The sequence below is a fragment of the Macaca nemestrina genome, chromosome 1, assembly GCF_043159975.1.
Source record: "Macaca nemestrina isolate mMacNem1 chromosome 1, mMacNem.hap1, whole genome shotgun sequence".
Classification (NCBI taxonomy): domain Eukaryota; kingdom Metazoa; phylum Chordata; class Mammalia; order Primates; family Cercopithecidae; genus Macaca; species Macaca nemestrina.
In genome coordinates this window covers 188,793,509-188,812,692 of record NC_092125.1, presented here as the reverse complement: position 1 = coordinate 188,812,692, position 19,184 = coordinate 188,793,509, and the positions used below count along the sequence as shown (strand labels likewise).

Sequence of the window (19,184 nt, the reverse complement as noted above, 5' to 3'; positions counted from 1 at the left end):
CGGGGTTTCACCATGTTGGCCAGGGTGGTCTCGAACTCCTGACCTCAGACGATTGGCCCACCTTGGCCTCTCAAAGTGTTGGGATTACAGGTGTGAACCACCATGCCTGGCCGGCTATGACATCTTAAGAAGGCTGCATGCAAGAGTTGGAATATGCATTGGATCTTGCAAGATGGGTAGGATTTTTACAGGAAAGAGCTCCAAAGAGAGGCAATTCAGGCAGAGTGAATGTCAGAAATAAAGGGAAGTAGGAATGGGCAGGGCAGTCAGTCAGTTGAGTTGAATGGTACACTCAGGGTAATGATGAGAAGTAGTAATTTCTTACCTGGCGCTGAGGGCTACATTTGGTAACTGCAAAGAGCATGGAAAACCTAGGTGAGAACCTGGCTTTCTAGCCGGCCAGCATGTGAAGATGCACTCTAGACTGCTGCTTGAGTCATGTGCCTTGGATTAGGGGGATATGCAGGAGAGGTTGCTTGGGACCAGGGGACCAAAGATGCAGAATACAGGGCTGACACTCAAGCCTTGACAATGAAGTGTTCACTACACTGCAGATTCCTGAGCATCAGCTGTCATATAAAATGCCAGAACATGAGAAAGATGGGCAGGAGCTTTCTCTGAATAGTCTCGCCTACACCTTCTCCAAGGTGGTCCTATTAGCATCCCTCAAACCCTGAAGACCTTGGGCAGGTGTCCAGAAAACCTCAGCAAGCTTTCAAGCCTCAGCAGCCCACCACTGTTGGCAGAGACAAGCACACAACGAATATGAGAAACTCCCTTCTGAACAATTTTATGCTCCTACTCTGCCACTTAGCCAAGATGTAATAGCAGCAGGGTAATCAAGTCTCACTTGACTGCAATTTAATTACCTTTCCCAGATTTACCATAAGTAATTAAAACGAAGTGACCCCAAAATAATGGGAAAAAGTTCGTATGGGATGTAGGATGTCTGATCTTATCAGCAGGAGCTCATTCGCAGGATTGGGTAATTGTTAATGGCCTTCCCAGTCATTAGCCTTGCGTGGGCTGCCTATAGCTTTACCTCAACTTTTTTATTTAAAAAAAAAAAAGAAGTAGCCAGCCTAGGCAACATAGAGACTCTGTCTCTAAAAAAAAAAAAAAGAAAATAAAAAGAAAAAAAATTAGCCATGTAGTGGCACACGCCCGTAATCCCAGCTACTTGGGAGGCTGAGGTGGGAAGATCACTTGAGCCCAGGAGGTTGAGGCTTACAGTGAGCCATGATTGCGCCATTGCACTCTAGCCTGGGTGACAGAATGAGAACTTGTCTCCTCCAAGACAGCAAATGACTATGAGATATGCTAGGCCTTTTCTCTGAACTTCTTTTCTCACACAGAAAGCTGTAGTGTCTTAAGGAGTCATGGTTTCCTCACCAAGTCTCTTCATGTCAATTAGGACACTAACACTAACACTGGACTTTTTTTTTTTTTTTGAAACAGGGTTTTGCCGTGTTTCCCAGACTGTCTTGAACTCCTGAGCTCAGGCAATCTGCCTGCCTCAGCCTCCCAAAGTGCTGGGATTATAGGTTGCAGGTGTGACCCACTGTGCCTGGCCCTGCCCACCCACAGAAGGGCAGGGAAAGGTTGCTAATTAGAACATATGGGGAAAGTTATGCCATTGTCTTCCTTGGAAGGTCTGAGAGAATGGAAGCCACAAAGCCTCATGAGTTACTTGGAATCAGGTGATCAAATGGATGAAGGCAAGTGTAGTTCTGGTTTAGAGAATGGTGATGTCTGTCAGTCCTATCCAGGAGTCTGGAAGAGGACGTGGCGTAGCAGGGGTGCAACAAGAAAAATGTCTGGAATGCTACATTTATTCATCTATAAAAATACAGGAGTTCAGCTGGATGACTTCTAAGGCCTCATCTCACACTAGCATTCTAGACTTCAGTGCTGGAGCCAGACCATGAGAAATCATGAAGTTCCGATTTCTTTTAAAGGTAAGAGGGAGCTTTCAAAAGGTTTTTAACAGAACAAGGATGTGATCAGAGATATTCTTTAGAAAGACAATGTTGGCAACATACCATCCTTGTGAAATGGGATAAAGTAGTAATATAATAACAACAACAATAATAAATAAATAAAAACAGCAACTAACTATCCTAAATGCTTTGTATGACAGGGCACAGTGGCTTAGGCCTGTAATCCCAGTACTTTGGGAGGCTGAGACAGGCAAATCACTTGAGGTCAGGAGTTCGTGACCAGCGTGGCCAACATGGTGAAACCCTGTCTCTACTAAAAATACAAAAACTAGCCAGGTGTGGGAGTGCGCACCTGTAATCCCAGCTACTTGGGAGGTTGAGGCAGGAGAATTGCTTGAACCCGGGAGGCGGAGGTTGCAGCGAGCTGAGATCATGCCATTGCACTCCAGGCTGGGCGACAGAGTGAGACTGTCTCAGGGGGGAAAAAAAAAGCTTTATATTTACTAACTAATTTAGTATTCCCCATAAACCTACACGGTAGTTCACTTTTACCCCATTTTATAATGAGAAAATCAGGCACAAAGAGGTAAGGCCATTTTTTTTTTTTTGAGATGGAGTCTCGCTCTGTCACCCAGGCTGGAGTGCAGTGGCATGATCTCAGCTCACTGCAACCTCTGCCTGCCAGGTTCAAGCAATTCTTCTGCCTCAGCCTCCTGAGTAGCTGGGACTACAGGCGTGCGCCACCACACCCAGCTAATTTGGCCAATTCTTTAAGAGGCGAATAAGTGACAGACCTAGGATTCAGTTTGTCAGTCTGACTCAAAGCGCATGTTCTAATTCATAAGAACAACAGGGGAAGGGTAAATATAGAAGACAAAGAATGATGAAGACAGGAAAAATAAGTTAGAGAACACCACAATGTAGTGGTGTAGTGGCTCATGCCTGTAATCTCAGCATTTTAGGAAGCACTCAGGAATTCAAGCCTGAGCAACATAGTGAGACCTGGTCTCTACTAAAAATAGAGTGGCGCATGCCTGTGGTCCCAGCTACTCAGGAAGCTGAGGTGAGAGGATCATCTGAGCCCAGGGTGTCGAGGCTGCAGTGAGCCATGATCACATCACTGCACTCCAGCCTGGGGGACAAAGAGAGACCCCATCTCAAAAGAGAGAGAGAGAAAGAGAGAGAGAGAGAGAATATCACAAGAATGATTCGGGAAGGAGACAAAGACTTTATCTCTGGGTCTGACCTCTTCTCCTGAGCTCTAACCACAAACTGAATACCAGACATCTCCACATACCTGATGCCCTACAGGAACTTCCAACCTCTTGTGCCCTACACAGACCTTGTCTCCCATAAATCTGTCCCTCCTTCCTCATCTCAGTTGAGTGCACCACCATCCACTCTTTCCCTAACTGGAAACCTGGGCTTCACCTGTCATCTCTCCTCTTCCTTACCCCACATGTCCCCTCTTTGCTCATTCCTTGTCAGTCTCCTTAGATTCCTTTTCTTATGCCTAAAATTGCTTGCTGTTAGTTCCCATTCCCCAAGGTTTTGTTTTGGTTTATTTTCTTTTCATGTCACACACTCTCCCTGGGTGATTTCATCTACTCTACTCCCATGGCTTCAGCTATCAGCTCTTTTTTTTTTTTTTTTTTGAGACCGAGTCTTGCTCTGTCACCCAGGCTGGAGTGCAGTGGTGCAAACTCTGCTCACTGCAACCTCCACCTCCAGGGTTCAAGTGATCCTCCTGCCTTAGCCACCCGAGTAGCTGGTGTTACAGGCGTGTGCCACCACACCCAGCTAATTTTTGTATTTTTGGTAGAGATGGGGTTTCGCCACATTGCCCAGGCTGGTTTCGAACTCCTGGGCTCATCCGCCTACCTCAGCCTCCCAAAGTGCTGGGACTACAGGCATGAGCCACCATGCCCAGCCTTCAGTTATCACTTCTGTGCCTGCCACTTCCAAATTTGTACCTCAAGCACAAGCTTCTTTCCTAAGCTCCAGCCCTGTAGATCAGGGCCTCCTGCACACCACCATGCATTCAACTTGTCCCAGATGGAATTTATACTCTCCCCACCTCCCAGCCTGCCAATCTTGCTCTTCCTCTACTAATTTCTATCTTGAATAGCACACCAGAAATCTTATTGCTCAAGCAACAAATCTGTTTTTTTCCTTAATTTCTCTTTGACCTCATATATCTAGGCAGACACATGTTTTATAGTTTTTAATCACCTTATTGTCTGTCGTCTTCATCTCTACTGCTATTTATTGCCTTAGTTTAGGACCTCTTCTGTTTTACCAGAATTATTTCAATGGCCTTTCTGCCTCCATGTTTACCCTCTTCAGGCCAACCTTCCTAATGTAGCCCAAATAATCTTCCTGAAATGCTAATTTAATCATGCTGTTCTTTTGCTTTCAGCTCTTCAATTACCATTACGTATCAAACTCCTCAGGGAATAATCCATTACTTGGCCCTTGTCCATCTGCATGTATAGCCTTCTCTCTTGTATCCATCCCTCTCTGAATCATATTCTGGACATGGTGAATTGTTTATCATTCTTTCTTTTTTTTTTTTTGAGACGGAGTCTCGCTCTGTCACCCAGGCTGGAGTGCAGTGGCCGGATCTCAGCTCACTGCAAGCTCCTCCTCTCGGGTTCACGCCATTCTCCTGCCTCAGCCTCCCGAGTAGCTGGGACTACAGGCACCCGCCACTTCGCCCGGCTAGTTTTTTGTATTTTTTAGTAGAGACGGGGTTTCACCGTATTAGCCAGGATGGTCTCGATCTCCTGACCTCATGATCCGCCCGTCTCGGCCTCCCAAAGTGCTGGGATTACAGGCTTGAGCCACCGCGCCCGGCCATCATTCTTTCATATAACAAATACATTTATTGAGTTCCTGTAGGCCCTCAGGGTATAAAAGTGAATAAGAGAGATAAGGTACTTACATTCTGAAACTAATATTTTACTTGTGAGAGACAAGTAAAGATAGGACTAGATAGTGATGGTGTTATGAAGGAAATAAAACAGGTTGATGTGATGGCGGTCAGTGGGACAGATTATTTCTAACAGGGTAGTTGGGGAAGGTTCCTCTGAAGAGGTGACATTTGAGTTAAGATCAAAATAAGGAGATGTTTCTGGAATAAGATATACTCTTTCATAATTCACAATCTTTTTTTTTTTTTTTTGACAGGGTCTCACTGCAACCTCTACTTCCTGGGCTCAGTTGATCCTCCCACCTCAGGGGTTATAGGTGCACACCACCATGCTCAACTAATTCTTGCATATATATGTATTTTAAGACAGGCTCTCAGTCTGTTACCCAGGCTGCAGTATAGTAGCACAATCTTGGCTCACTGCAGCCTTGACATACTAGACTCGGTGGATCCTCCCACCTCAGCCTTCCAAGTAGCTGGGACTACTGACGTATGCCACCACTCCTGGCTAATTTTTATAGTTTTTGTAGAGATGTGGTTTCGTCATGTTGCTCAGGCTGGTATCAAACTCTTGGGCTGAAGTAATCTGCCCACCTTGACCTTCCAAAGTGCCGGGACTATAGGTATGAGTCACCGTGGCTGGCCACTTCACTTTTTATGTATCTAGAATACCCTTGGCCAGGTGCAGTGGCTCATGCCTGTAATCCCAGCACTTTGGGAGGCTTCAGGCCAGGAGTTCAAGACTAGCCTGGGCAACATAGTGAGATCCCTATCTCTATAAAAATTTTTTTAAAAATTAGCTGGGCCTGGTGGTGTGCGCCTGTAGTCCTAGCTACTCGGGAAGCTGAGGCAGGAGGATTGCTGGAGCTCAGGAGTTTGAGGTTGTAGTGAGCTGTGATCATGCCACTGTACTTCAGCCTGGGCAAGAGAGGGAAACCTTGTCTTGAAAAAAAAAACAAAAAACAAAACAAAAAAACACCACCTCCAAAACCACTCCTTTCTCCAGCTCAGGTGGCTCTACTCATTGTCTAAGATTCAGCTCAAGGGTCATTTCCTTAAGCCTTTCCTGACCCTTTCCTCCCTTCTGACCTTACAGATCTTTACCACAGCACCTATCACTTCTTACTGCACATAGTATAAATTCCTTGAGGGAAGAGATTAAGCCTTATGTCGTTTTGTTTCTTTCATTGCCTAGCACAATCTTAATCATAGAGTGGGTCTGTTATATCAGATAAATCAGTGAAATGCTTGAGATGGGTCTCTATTAGTGGTGTGCTGAAGCTGGCTTGTTTCAGCTTGGGAGAGGCAATTATTAGCATCTCTTCTCAACTCAGCATTCAGTGATATCATTGGCTATAGTGGAATAATTTACACCACAGAAATTAGCAAATGTTTCGAATTACGTCACTTATTTTTTCCTTTGGAGAGCTGGTTGTCAACAATTTATCAGCACACCACTGGTAGCAGCGTACCACAAAACTCTGGATATTTTTGGCCAATTGATGTTAGCAGTTTAAGGCAAATACTTCTGAAGGTTTTGTTATGAAAAATAGCAGTCCCCTGCAACTCCTATTCATTTCTCTCTTCCCAGAGGCAACTCTTCTAATTCTTTCTGCTGAGTATTTTGGTATTACTTCCATGCCTCTAGGTATTAACATAATTGTATTACTAGTTCTTTATTTTTTCAGCTTTAGGCATTATCAATTGACTTTCTACAATGAAAAATGAGAATTTAGCTCTCCTTTCTCCCTTACCCCCATTTCCCTTTCCATCTTTCATCCTTTCAACAGAGTTATAGCATAACTTTGGCCAGTAGTCAGGTTTACTTTATTATGACTATGTAAATTCTATTCTGTAGCTGATCCACAGCAAACTATGGTCTTTTCATTTCTTATACAGGTTATGTATCCCTTATCTGAAATACTTGGGACCAGAAGTGTTTTATTTATTTATTTATTTATTTATTTATTTATTTATTTATCTGAGACAGAGTCTTGCTCTGTCACCTAGGCTGGAGTGCAGTGGTGCAATCTTGGCTCATCGCAACCTCTGCCTCCCGGGTTCAAGCCATTCTCCTGCCTCAGCCTCCCGAGTAGCTGGGACTACAGGTGCACACCACTACACCTGGCTACTTTTTTTTTTGTATTATTTTTAGTAGAGATGGGGTTACACCATGTTGGCCAGGCTAATCTTGAACTCCCGACCTCAGGTGATCCACCTGCCTCAGCCTCCCAAAGTGCTGGGATTACAAGCGTGAGCCACTGCGCCAGGCCAGAAGTGTTTTAGATTTTGGATTTTCCTTTTTTTGGATTTTGGAATATTTGCATTATACTTACCATTTCAGCATCCCTAATTCAAAAATTGGAACTTTCAAATGTTCCAATGAGAATTTCCTTTGAGTGTCAAGTTGGTGCTCAAAAAGTTTCGGATTTTGGAGCATTTGATTTTGGGTTTTTGGATTAGGGACATTCAATTTGTACAACTTCTTCATTTTCCCAGAGTTAATAACTGTCTTGTTTTTGTTAGTGTTGTTTTTTCTATGTTATCCCCAATTCAACTTCAAACTTTTAGCCAGTTGTCTAAATTGCCTTTCAAATGTTTGTATGTATCTAGTATTTTATCAGTTGCATCTTGCTGAATAGATCTTTTCTGGATTCTTGGGTTTTGTTCCACTTTGGATTAACTAATCCCTTTATGCCCCATTTAAAGCTGACATTCTTATCTCTGTTCACTGTTATCCCATGGATTCTTTTTGCCTTTTTTCTGAGTTGAATCTCTTGTTTCTGATCTTTCTCTTTTTGGTTTATTTTCCATTTTGGAGGAATAAATTTCCTAGTAAAGTTGAGACTTTTCATATCTGAAAATGTTTTTATTCTATTGCCCTCCTGATTAGCACTTTGCCTGGGTATACACTTTTCGGTTAAAATGAACTTTCCTTCAGAATTTTGAAGGCATTTTTCCATTATCTTTGCCTCAAGTGGGTACATGGGGAAACATACCCTTCCTCCACAGTGACTGAGTTCATGAGAAGGCAATTGGTAATAGTCACTCTATCTTTTATGAGACAGGATGAACCAATGACTGAGCGCTTAATGGATGACTTCTCTCCAATCTGTGTCTCTGGCCCGATGAGGCTGTCAACTCCAACCTGTAAAAGGCAAAATATAAAACTCTGTCCATCCATCTCAACCAACTGCAAACCACTCTCCAGATCTTTCAAGCTGGGATCTAATGGGATCTTTCCATAGAGACACTTCAGTAAGAGGGGCCATCATCAGTATTTCTCAGGGCCACAAGGTCATACAACACCTCTGAGACCAACTCAAAACTAACTGAAGCATGGGCCCTCCTCCCTTGCCAAGAAAACAAAACAAAACAAAACAAAACAACAGACACACATACACACTCATGCATTTGTGTGTACAGATGTGCTCTCTTAAAGAGAGTGCTCAAATCAGAATTAGAAGGGGGACAGATTGAGAGCTCCTGTGCCTGAGTCCCAGCACTATAATGGACCCTTCCTTACAACGTCATTACTTGCCCAGGCAGTCTTGTTGAGTGAGATTTTATTCTTAGAACCCAGCTGTGATTTCCCTGGGGCTAACGAGGTTCAGGACTTGAAGGCCTCAATCCGGCTTCTCAAGGACAAGTCTCAGTGCTCCCAAAGAACATCCCACCCCTGCTCTGGCCACACTAGCACTTACCAGGTGTTTGCTGACAATCTGGGCTGATGAATGGACCAGTGGTTCTTCTGGACAGAGAGCAGACAGCAATTTGGGCACCTTAAGGACAGAGATTTGGTCACTAAAGATCAGAAAACACCTTAGGTAGAACCCAGGGCTCAATCAGAGATATGGGGAGTTCTCAGCCATAGCTTCCTGTCTGAGTGAGGGAGAGCAGGAGGCTGCTGCATTCCCCCTAGGATGAAGATAATTCATGCTGCAGCTTCTAGATGGCCTTATTGTCAGTCTCTTAGCTGTGAATGCTCCTCCTTGAAAGTAATGCCATGTCCCTTGGCTGGGAGGCACTGAGACAAGTCTTTGAGTTACCCACGTAGCACCTCTTGGAAAAGGAGTCCTGATCAGGTTAAGGAACACCCTGAATCCTGATCACAGGCATCCTGGGTTTCGGGTCACCTCCTGGACCACTGTGACCATGCATGAGGTAAGGATGAGATCCATTTTAGACAAATTCCAAAATAAGGAAAGATCCTGAGAAGGCATCCATCCACCAGCCAAAAGAAAACATGAAGGGGAAGTTCACACTATTCCCTCTCCAGTGTGAGAAACCTGGAAAGGTTAGAGGTATGGGGGGCTTTGGCTACTAGTCCATTAGGAAGGCACAGGTAGTGTACCTGTCTGTGATTCTCCAGCACAGACAGAATGCTGGTCAGAGCACGTGCGTGGCAGCCACACTAGCTGACGGAGGCCTTGTCAGCATGGCTACACTGGAATGTGAAGGTTAATTCAGAGTCCCCAGCCCTAGGATCTCTTCTTCCACACTCCACCCACGGCCCTTCAGGCCTGTCTGCTGCATAGCCCCTGTTGGCACTTCAGGGGATACTTTTCCCAGCATGCTCACTCGAGAGCAGGGCCCCTCTTTCATGATGTGGACACAGCAGTGATCTGGACAAGTCTTCCCACTCAGGTTATCCATGAACATCTTTCCAGACCAGCCTGAAAGACTCTAGTCATGGGTAAATGTGGGACTAGCTATGATTTCTCATAAGCTTTCTGGCTTGGGATTCCCTTGGATCTGTAACCAATCCAGGTTGAGGCTCACCTGAGCTTTTATCTGGTGTGGGTCCTACAGATTCCTGAGCCAGGTTTTCTTCAGGGACTCAATCCCAATTTTCTTTTTCTTTTTTTTGAGACAGAGTCTCACTCTGTTGCCCAGGCTGGAGTGCAGGGGCACAATCTCGGCTCACTGCAACCTCCACCTCCCAGGTTCAAGCGATTCTCCCTGCTTCAGCCTCTGGAGAAGCTGGGATTACAGGTGTGTGCCACCATGCTTGGCTAATTTTTGTATTTTTAGTAGAGACAGGGTTTCACCATGTTGGCCAGGCTAGTCTCGAACTCCTGACCTCAGGTGATTCACCTGCCTCGGCCTCCCAAAGTGCTGGGATTATAGGCGTGAGCCACTGCGCCTGGCCTCAATCCCAATTTTCAACAATTTATTTTATATTATTCTGTGCCCCACTGCCACCCCGGTCTGCACCTACAATTATACTTTCATAGGGTTCTACCAGGTGCAATGTAAATACCTAATCTTTTCATTATGTCACCTCTGTTATCCTTGAATGCCACCGCAATGTAGTTCCCTCAATTATTTATCTTTTCCTATCCTCTTTTTTTTTTTTTTTTTAAATACAGAGTCCCACTCTGTTGCTTAGGCTGGAGTGTTGTGGTGCGATCTCAGCTCACTGCAGCCTCCACATCCCAGGCTCAGGTGATCCTCCCACCTTAGCCTTCCAAGTAGCTGGGACGACAGCCACATGCCACCACTTGGCTAATTTTTGTAGTATTTTTGTAGAGACAGGATTTTCTCCATGTTGCCCAGGCTGGTCTCGAACTCCTGGGCTCAAGTGATCCACCCGCCTCGGCCTCCCAAATTGCGAGGATTACAGGCGTAAGTCACTGTGCCCGGATGCTTTTCTTATTCTCATCTAAACCATCTGCTGCTCTGCATTTCCTTTTCCTAGTCTCATTATCCCTCCCTCCAAAAACCTTCCTCCTGGGCCTACTATACAATACAGAGTTCCTCTACATCTTCAGCCTCTTTACTGTACCCCTCTCCACCCTCTGCCTTCATTAAGGCCTGGCTTATCTTTGAGGACACTGCTTCTCCTTCAGTGGAAGCTATTTGTTCCCTGTATCTCACAAACTTTAAGGTTAAAAGGAGGGGCTAGCAAGAGACTCCTCATTAATGCTGTTTGCAGATAATTCTCTCTCATAGTCATTCCTTTCCTGAGGCTTTGCCATCTGGCCACTCTACACTCTGCTCCTTCACCTTCTCAGGGAAGCCTCCTCCATATGCCTATGTTTACTTCATCAGAGTAATGATTACAGAGTATTTACCTGCTTATTATGAAGTAAGTACTGCAGATATCCCCATGTTGAACAGAATAGGAGGAACCTGCTGACCCAGAGGCCAGAAGTTAGCCTTCCTGAAGATCTTAGCCTTTCCCTGGAGCCACAGAGGCCCTGACTATGGACCAGGCCCCCTGCTTCCTTTTTTGCTGCACCTGAGTACCCTAGTAGTCTCCCTTGACATGCCAGGTCTTGCTCAACCTTGGGAATGACAGGGATTCTTAACAAGTTACTATGTACCTAATGAAGAAACAGACAAATGGCTCAGTCGGTTTCTAGGACAAGAGCCCCATGATTTTCTTTCTAAACTTATGCTCTCACCTGTCTGTTTGCTTCCATGTAGAGTCCCAGTGTGCTCACTCGAGAGCAGAGCCCCTCTTTCATGATGTGGACATAGCAGCGCACCTGTGATCTGGGCAAGTCTTCCCACCTGTCTCCTCGACAGGCATTCCAGCAGGCATCATAGGGAGCCAGGTTCAGTGTATTGGCTTCTTTTATAAAACTGTAAATATCTTCAGAACAAACACCCACACCAAGGAAATAAATGAGAGACGGGTAACAGAACAGATATAGACTCAGTCAAGTTGTTTTTTGGTTTTTTAAGAGACAAGGTCTTGCTATGTTGCCTAGGCTGGTCTCAAACTCCCAGACCCAAGCGATCCTCCCACCTCAACCTCCTGAGCAGCTGGGACTACAGGTGTGCACCACTATGCTTGGCTCTGAGTTAAGTTTTAAAAGAGGTTACAGCTCACACTTCTCCCTTCGGAACTCACCCACAAAACAGGAGCCCTGAGGAAATCCCACTAAAATCTGTAAGAGAAAGTCAAACTAAAAGAGGCAATGTACTTCCCTAAAATATCATATGATATAAAAATGCTTAATATGAGGTCCTAAAAGCATGTGACCAGTAATCAAGACCACTAGGGAAAATAAAACATATGGCCCTTGTAAATCATGAAATAACACAAGCCAGCATCCAGGCTTTAGTGGCCAGCCAGGTTGACTTTGTGCTGCTAGTCTCTATTGCCATTATCTGGTAGCTGTGCTATGACAGAAAGCACAGAACTTGGAGCCCAGTGTACCAGGGCTCTAGTTTTTCAGCTCTCACAACGACTCTTTGAGATCTTTTACTTTCTGATTAAAAAACTGGGGCTCAGAGAACTGAGTAACCTGCCTTAAGACACAATGCTAGTAAGAAGGCAGTCAGATTTCAAATCCAGAACTGTCTGATGTCCAGTTCTACAATCCTAATCATCATGCTGTACTGTCAGTTTATTAATTTGAGAAATACTTTTTCAGAACATCTACTATGAGCCTACGACTGGGCCAGGGATTAGGGATATGAGAGCACACGAGACAGCTCCGATCTTCAGATCCTGGCATGGAGACACCTGGGCTGGCCTGCGGTTGGACTGCAGTTGTACATTCTTTCACCTTCCTTCCCTTGATAAGACAGGCTGAGTTTAATCAGGAACAGGGCTGCCTAGAGCCTAGAGAACGGGGGAACTAAGAAGTGGCAGGTGGAGTTTAAAGGCAAAATGGTCTAGTGAGGAACACAGCCAAACCAGAGCTGTGAATCAGAGAATGGGGCTAGAGGCACGATTAGCCTGTTGCTGAGAGCATAGTGGCAGGATCTGCCTGAGCAAGCTTACCCAGAGCTCAGGGAGTGGGTTGGCAAGCCTGTCTTGCCTAGTAGGCTAGAAAATAGTCTGCTGCCTTGAGACAGGCATCTTGGGCTGGGCTAAGCTGCCAAACCACTCTTTCCAAAGGTGCTGCTACCCTTGCCCCTCTTACTGAACCAACCCAAGAACTGACCTAAGGACTTCAGCTCCTTTTTCTTTAGATCCTCTTCTTTTTCTTCTTGTCCCTGTTGTGAGGAAGCTGAGGAAAACTGTTTTCTCACTAGATACGGAATCAGTTCACTCCGGATAGAAGTGATTGACCTAGGAAGAAAGAATGGCCAAATATGAGAAACCTGACTGTCTGGAACATACCGGGATCAAAAGCTCTGTGCATACAAGGAAAAACCAAGTCCTTTCCTGTCATGGCACCTTGGGACTGTCAGAGATCAAATGTGGCATCAACTTGGAAGTTCGGAGAAGGAGAGTGCTTCCTGGTGGGTACTGAGACAGGATGTTGGTTCTAAATGACCAGGAATCTGTACCAGGGGAAGAAGGGACCTGATCTTTAGTACAGTGTGTGTTTTTTATTTATGTTTTTATTTATACTTAGCAATGGAAAGCAGAGAGGTGAGAGACTAGTACATGTTTTCCAGTGCTCTCTCACACTATGACCTTATTAGAATTTTATATTGCTAATTAATTTATGTAGCATTTACCAAGCATGTACCAGTTACTGTGCTAGGCCTTGGAAATATATCAGTTCTGATCTCAAGGAATTCATAATCCAATGGACAGTAGCCTGCATGAGTTTAAGAGGAAAGGCAGAAGGAGATGAAGCTAATCAGGTGGGGCCAGATCATGAAAGCTTTCTGTGGTGAAACCACCTTTGCAAAAATAACAGTGACAAAATTATGACTGAAAGAGATCTGACCTAATCAACTCCATCTTGCTGTTAACCTCCAAACTGCTCTTGCTCATTCCTGGGTGTCGACTGAGCTAACTTTGGAAGAAAGCTTTTTTTTTTTTTTTTTTTTCTGAGACAGGGTCTCACTCTGTCACCCAGGCTGGAGTACAGTGGTGCGATTTCAGCTTGCTGCAACCTTCGCCTCCCAGGTTCAAACAATTCTCTCACCTCAGCCTCCTGAGTAGCTACGAAGCTGGGATTACAGTTGTGAGAACCACTATGCCCAGCTAATTTTTTTTTTTTTTTTTTTTTTTGAGACAGTCTTGCTCTATCGTCCACGCTGGAGTGCAGTGGCATGATCTCAGCTCACCGCAACCTCTGCCTCCTGGGTTTAAGTGATTCTTGTGCTCCAGTCTCCCAAGTAGCTGGGACTACAGACACATGCCACAATGCCTGGCTAATATTTTTGTATTTTTTGGTAGAGATGGGGTTTTGCCATGTTGGCCAGGCTGATCTTTAACTCCTGGCATCAAGTGATCCGTCTGCTTCAGCCTCTTGAAGTGCTTGGATTACAGGCATGAGCCACTGTGCCCCACGTTTTTTTTTTGAGATGCAGTCTCGCTCCGTGGCCCAGGCTGGAGTGTAGTGGTGCGATCTTGGCTTACCGCAACCTCCACCTCCCAGTTCAAGTGACTCTCCTGCCTCAGCCACCCAAGTAGCTGGGATTACAGGTGCCGGCCACCATGCCTGACTAATTTTTGTATTTTTAGTAGAGATGGTGTCTCGCCATGTTGACCATGCTGGTCTTGAACTCCTGACCTCAGGTGATCCACCTGCTCTGGCCTCTCAAAGTGCTGGGATTACAGGTGTGAGCCACCATGCCTGGCGAGAAATTTATTACAGTTTATAGTTTAAATGATAGCCCTTCTCAAAATGAAACCACCTTTATAAAACTAATAAAAGGGCACAAATTTAGGATTACAAGAGGCGCCTGAATTCTCATGATTACCAGTCATTGTTGCAAAGGTCACAAGATTTGCAACTTCCCCAGTTACTCCTGTAAATAACATCACTATTGTGGAACCTAAGATTGGCTTTTTAGGATGTCTTTTCTGACTTTTGCATTTCTGATGACTGGATGACTCCACTGGGACCAGTGACCCCTCTGTGGCCCCCACCCAGAACTGGACTCAGCGGAGGACTGTCTTCCACACCCCTGTGATTGCATCCTCAACCAATCAGCAGCACCCATTCCCTACCCTGCCTACCAAACTATCCTTGAAAAGCCCTAGCCTCAGAATTTTGGGGGAAGCTGATTTGAGTAATAATAAAATTCTGGTTTCCCATTTAGCTGTCACTATGTGTATTAAACTCTTTATTGCAATTGTCCCATCTTGATAAATCGTCTCTATCTCGGCAGCAGGTAAGATGAACCCACTGGGGAGTTACAGTGGCAGTCTAGAAAGTCTGGACTGAAAAGCCAGTGGTAATTTTTTCTTTTTAGACAGGGTCTCGCTCTGCTGCCCAGGCTAGAGTGCAGTGGTGCAATCACAACTCACTGCAGTCTTGACCACCCGGGCTCAAGTGATCCTCCTGCCTTGGCCTCCCAAGTAGCTGGGACCACAGGCACGTGCCACCATGCCCAGCTAATTTTTTTATTATTTGTAGAGGCAAAGTCTCACTGTGTTGCCCAGGCTGGTCTCGAACTCCTGGACTCAAGCAATCCTCCCACCTTGCACTCCCAAAGTGCTGGGATTACAGATGTGAGCCACAGCACCCGGCTGCCAGTGGTAGTTTATTTTTTATTTTTGAGATGGAGTCTCGCTCTGTCGCCCAGGCTGGAGTGTAGTGGCCGGATCTCAGCTCACTGCAAGCTCCGCCTCCTGAGTTCACGCCATTCTCCCGCCTCAGCCTCCCGAGTAGCTGGGACTACAGGCGCCCACCACCTCGCCCGACTAGTTTTTTGTATTTTTGGTAGAGATGGGGTTTCACAGTGTTAGCCAGGATGGTCTCGATCTCCTGACCTTGTGATCCGCCCGTCTCGGCCTCCCAAAGTGCTGGGATTACAGGCTTGAGGCACCGCGCCCAGCCGACAGTGGTAGTTTTTAAGTAAGAAAGTGACCTGATCAGTTTTCTCTCTTAGTAAGGTAATTCTGGTAGCAGTGTGGAAGAAAGCCTGGAATAAGGAAACTGAAGAAAGGGAGACCAGTTACAATATTCTGAGAGATGAGATAATGAGGCCTGAGAGAGGGGTTAAAGTATGGGCAGCTCTATAAACCCGACTTTCTGAATACTTCCCACCACCTCTCCCAGCCTCCATTCAAAGAAGCTCTGCATGCTGACACAGGACCACACAGATGGAGTGTAGGTAGGAAGGCAAGACAGAGGCAGAGGCTGAGGAGGATAAGGAAAATTATGAACCCTGGAGCTATACAGTTCACGGTTTTTGTAATTTTTAAAGGATCAAGTCAAATATCTTTGAAAAATTCTGTGTTAAGCTATGAGCTCTTGTGTTGAATTTCAATGTGATTTTTCTTCTGATCCTTTGATGGAGATTTAAAAATTTCCATGTGAATGCGAAGAATGAAACAACACTTACTCTTAGCTCTTTTTCTCCCCTTTTAATGCTTCAAACTAGTGTGGGCAGCAAATGTTCCTCTTCCATTGGAAAACAAGTCAGTTCCCTTTGAAGAAATGACAAAGCACGGACAGCTGGGGGATTTCAGGGCCATGATATTTACATTATGGACCAAAAAGAACTGTCACTGCAAGAGGCAAGCAGACGAGCCTTGGCACGTGGCCCCATCAGGCAGAGCCATTTGAGAGGATCTGTGATTTTGAAGAGAGGCTATGAAACAGCCCTGCCAAGTCCCACCCACCTCTGCTGAAGCTCAACATTAGGTCAATCCCCATAATGCAGTTGGCTTAGAAGCATAATAAAGGAAACAATTACTCTTCCTGCTTCCTAAAGTGGAGGCAGCTCAGAGCTGTGCCAAGAAATGTTACAAAGCTACAGTGAACCATTATGAACATCCTGGGCCTAAAGGCCACAAGCTGGATACAGTGCCCTGGGTCAACCTTACTTTCTCCTTTCCCTCTGATACACAGCCTTCCTAGAAACACCTGTTTTATCTTATGAAATCATAAGCTCTTCTCAAGCAATCACAAAGGAGAACAATAGACTTGACTACTAGCCATAAACAATCCCACCAAATAAAAAGATAAAATAATTGCTATGAATAGGGCAAAGAATATTCTTAATAAGCAGATATAAATGTTCAAAAAACACATAAAATATTTTCAAAGAAGTAAACAACTAAAATAAGATGCAGTTTCTCCTCTAACTAAATTAACTGATTTAAAACAATTTTCATTACTGATAAGAGTGCTTTGAGAACAGTTACTGTCACATAATGGGAGTTGAAGTATAAAGTGATAAAATCTCTGAAAAATAATTGGCAACACTATAGCAAAAGACTTTAAAATATTCATATAATTTCACCCAAGTCTATCCTCAGAAAAATACATTACTCAGTAAATATTTGCTGAATAGATGAAATCATCAGATTATAAACAAGAATCTTTCAAAAAAAGGTACTCCCCTGTTATTTATAAAAATGGAGAACAATAAAATATTCAACAATGAAAGATGAAAATAATTCTATAACAGAATGTCATATAGGCAAAACTGTGACTGTAAAGAATTTTTTTTTTTTTTTTTTTTTAGACGGAGTCTTGCTTGGAGTGCAATGGCATGATCTTGGCTCACTGCAACCTCTGCCTCCCGGGTTCAAGTGATTCTCCTGCTTCAGCCTCCTGAGTAGCTGGGATTACAGGCGCCTGACACCATGCTTGGCTAATTTTTTTTTTTTTTGTATTTTTAGTAGAGATGGGGTTTCACCAGGTTGGTCAGGCTGGTCTCAAACTCCTGACCTCGTGATCCACCCACCTTGGACTCCCAAAGTGCTGGGATTACAGGCATGAGCCACGGTGCTCAGCCAAGAATTTTTTAATGATAGAAAAAAAAATGCTTATAATACTCAATGAAAAAAGCAAATTATTTTTTTAGACGGAGTCTCACTAGAGTGCAGTGGTGTGGTCTCGGCCCACTGCAACCTCTGCCTCCTGGGTTCAAGCGATTCTCCTGTCTCAGCCTCCCGAGTAGCTGGGATTACAGGCACCTGCCACCACACTGGGCTAATTTTTTGTATTTTTAGTAGAGATGGGGTTTCACCATGTTGGCCAGGCTGGTCTCGAACTCCTGACCTCATGATTCGACCTGCTTCAGCTTCCCAAAGTGATGGGATTACAGGCGTGAGCCACTGCACCTGATCCAGATTATTTTTAAAGTGTGACTTCAAGCATGTATTCTCACTATATATATGAAAATAAAACAATGGAAATACACTAAAATGTTCACAATAGTTATCTCACAGTACTGAAATTATGAATGTTAAAGCAAACTAAATATGGCCTGAGAAGGACTTTGTACTTCTATATTTGAGTGCTTGTGGACAAACTGCATCCTAACTTAATAGGTAGACGAGACTGAAAACCTAATTTAGGAGTATGTGCCTATACCAACAGCTGAGAATTGGCCAATCCAAGCAGCCATACTTCAACCACTCATACACTGCTGAGTGTTCAAACTGTGTTCAAATAACGCAAATGCTGAGCTGTAACCAATCCAGTTGTTTCTGTATCTCACTTCTGATTTCTGTACGTCACTTCATTTTTTTGTCTAAAAATTGTCAAATGCCTCTGACCATGAGGCATCCTTGGAGTCTTTCTGAATTTGCTGTGCTTCTGGGGGCTTCCTGATTCATGAGTCATTAATAGATCAAATAAACTCCTTTAAACTTAATTTGGCTTGAGTTTTTCTTTTAACAGATGGTGTCAGAAGTTGGATCTGAAGTAGAGCTTTAATGACCCCCAGGAGCTGAGGGAACAAACAAGGTACCTGCAAGGACCCACTTATGTCCACTGATCTCTCAGAGTGACTGGGGATTGTGGGTAAGCTCTCTCTCTCAGATTTCAGAGCTCCAAGGATTTGTGTTTTGAGCTATCCAAGTTTATTTGAGCAAATTTCTTGATCCAAACTGGGTCCAGGATTGGATTTGATCCAGTAATTAGCTGGCTTGGATCCAGTTAGAAGCTTCTTACATCTGACTGGGTCAGAAAGAAACTGGTTGTAAATGGTAATATTGTAGGGGTTGTAAACTTTGGCTCTTAAAAATTCACAGGGATGTTTGTGTTCTACCCCTTTGTTTCATTTTTCTTGTGTGCTTAGGTAGGAAAAATCATTGGCTAAATTCATCAAGGGAACCTGAGAGCAAAGTGAATATTTTAGGTAAAAATGGGATCCTTAATTTCTGGAAAACTGAATTCCTTCCAGCTTATACATTAGCTGGTAAGCAGTGAAGTCTTACAGAAATGGCGAAATCTTACGAAAGATAACTTACAGTAGAACGTTCCAAATGAACAATGCACTGAAGTGCATCGAGACTCATCTAGCAATGCTTATTGATATGCAGACACTTCTAAAAATATTTCAATATTTTTATTTAAAGACTTTACGAAGGCTGGGCACGGTGGCTCACATCTGTAATCCCAGCACTTTGGGAGGCCAAGGCAGGTGGATCACTTGAGGTCAGGAGTTCAAGACCAGTCTGGTCAACATGGTGAAACCCCATCTCT

General features: G+C 44.4%; 1 protein-coding gene across 3 annotated transcripts in view; it reads right to left on the bottom strand.

Annotated features, from left to right (window-relative positions):
• Window positions 1-19,184, bottom strand: part of LOC105494924 (eukaryotic translation initiation factor 2B subunit gamma) — a 147,031-nt gene that overhangs the window by 15,397 nt on the left and 112,450 nt on the right. For all 3 annotated transcript variants that reach the window (XM_011763955.2, XM_071094090.1, XM_071094091.1), the window contains 4 exons: window positions 12,777-12,904; window positions 11,283-11,473; window positions 8,577-8,654; window positions 7,872-8,020 (listed from right to left, as the gene is read on the bottom strand). In XM_011763955.2, the coding sequence (XP_011762257.2) occupies window positions 7,872-8,020; window positions 8,577-8,654; window positions 11,283-11,473; window positions 12,777-12,904 (546 nt within the window). The remainder of the gene's footprint in view (window positions 1-7,871; window positions 8,021-8,576; window positions 8,655-11,282; window positions 11,474-12,776; window positions 12,905-19,184) is intronic.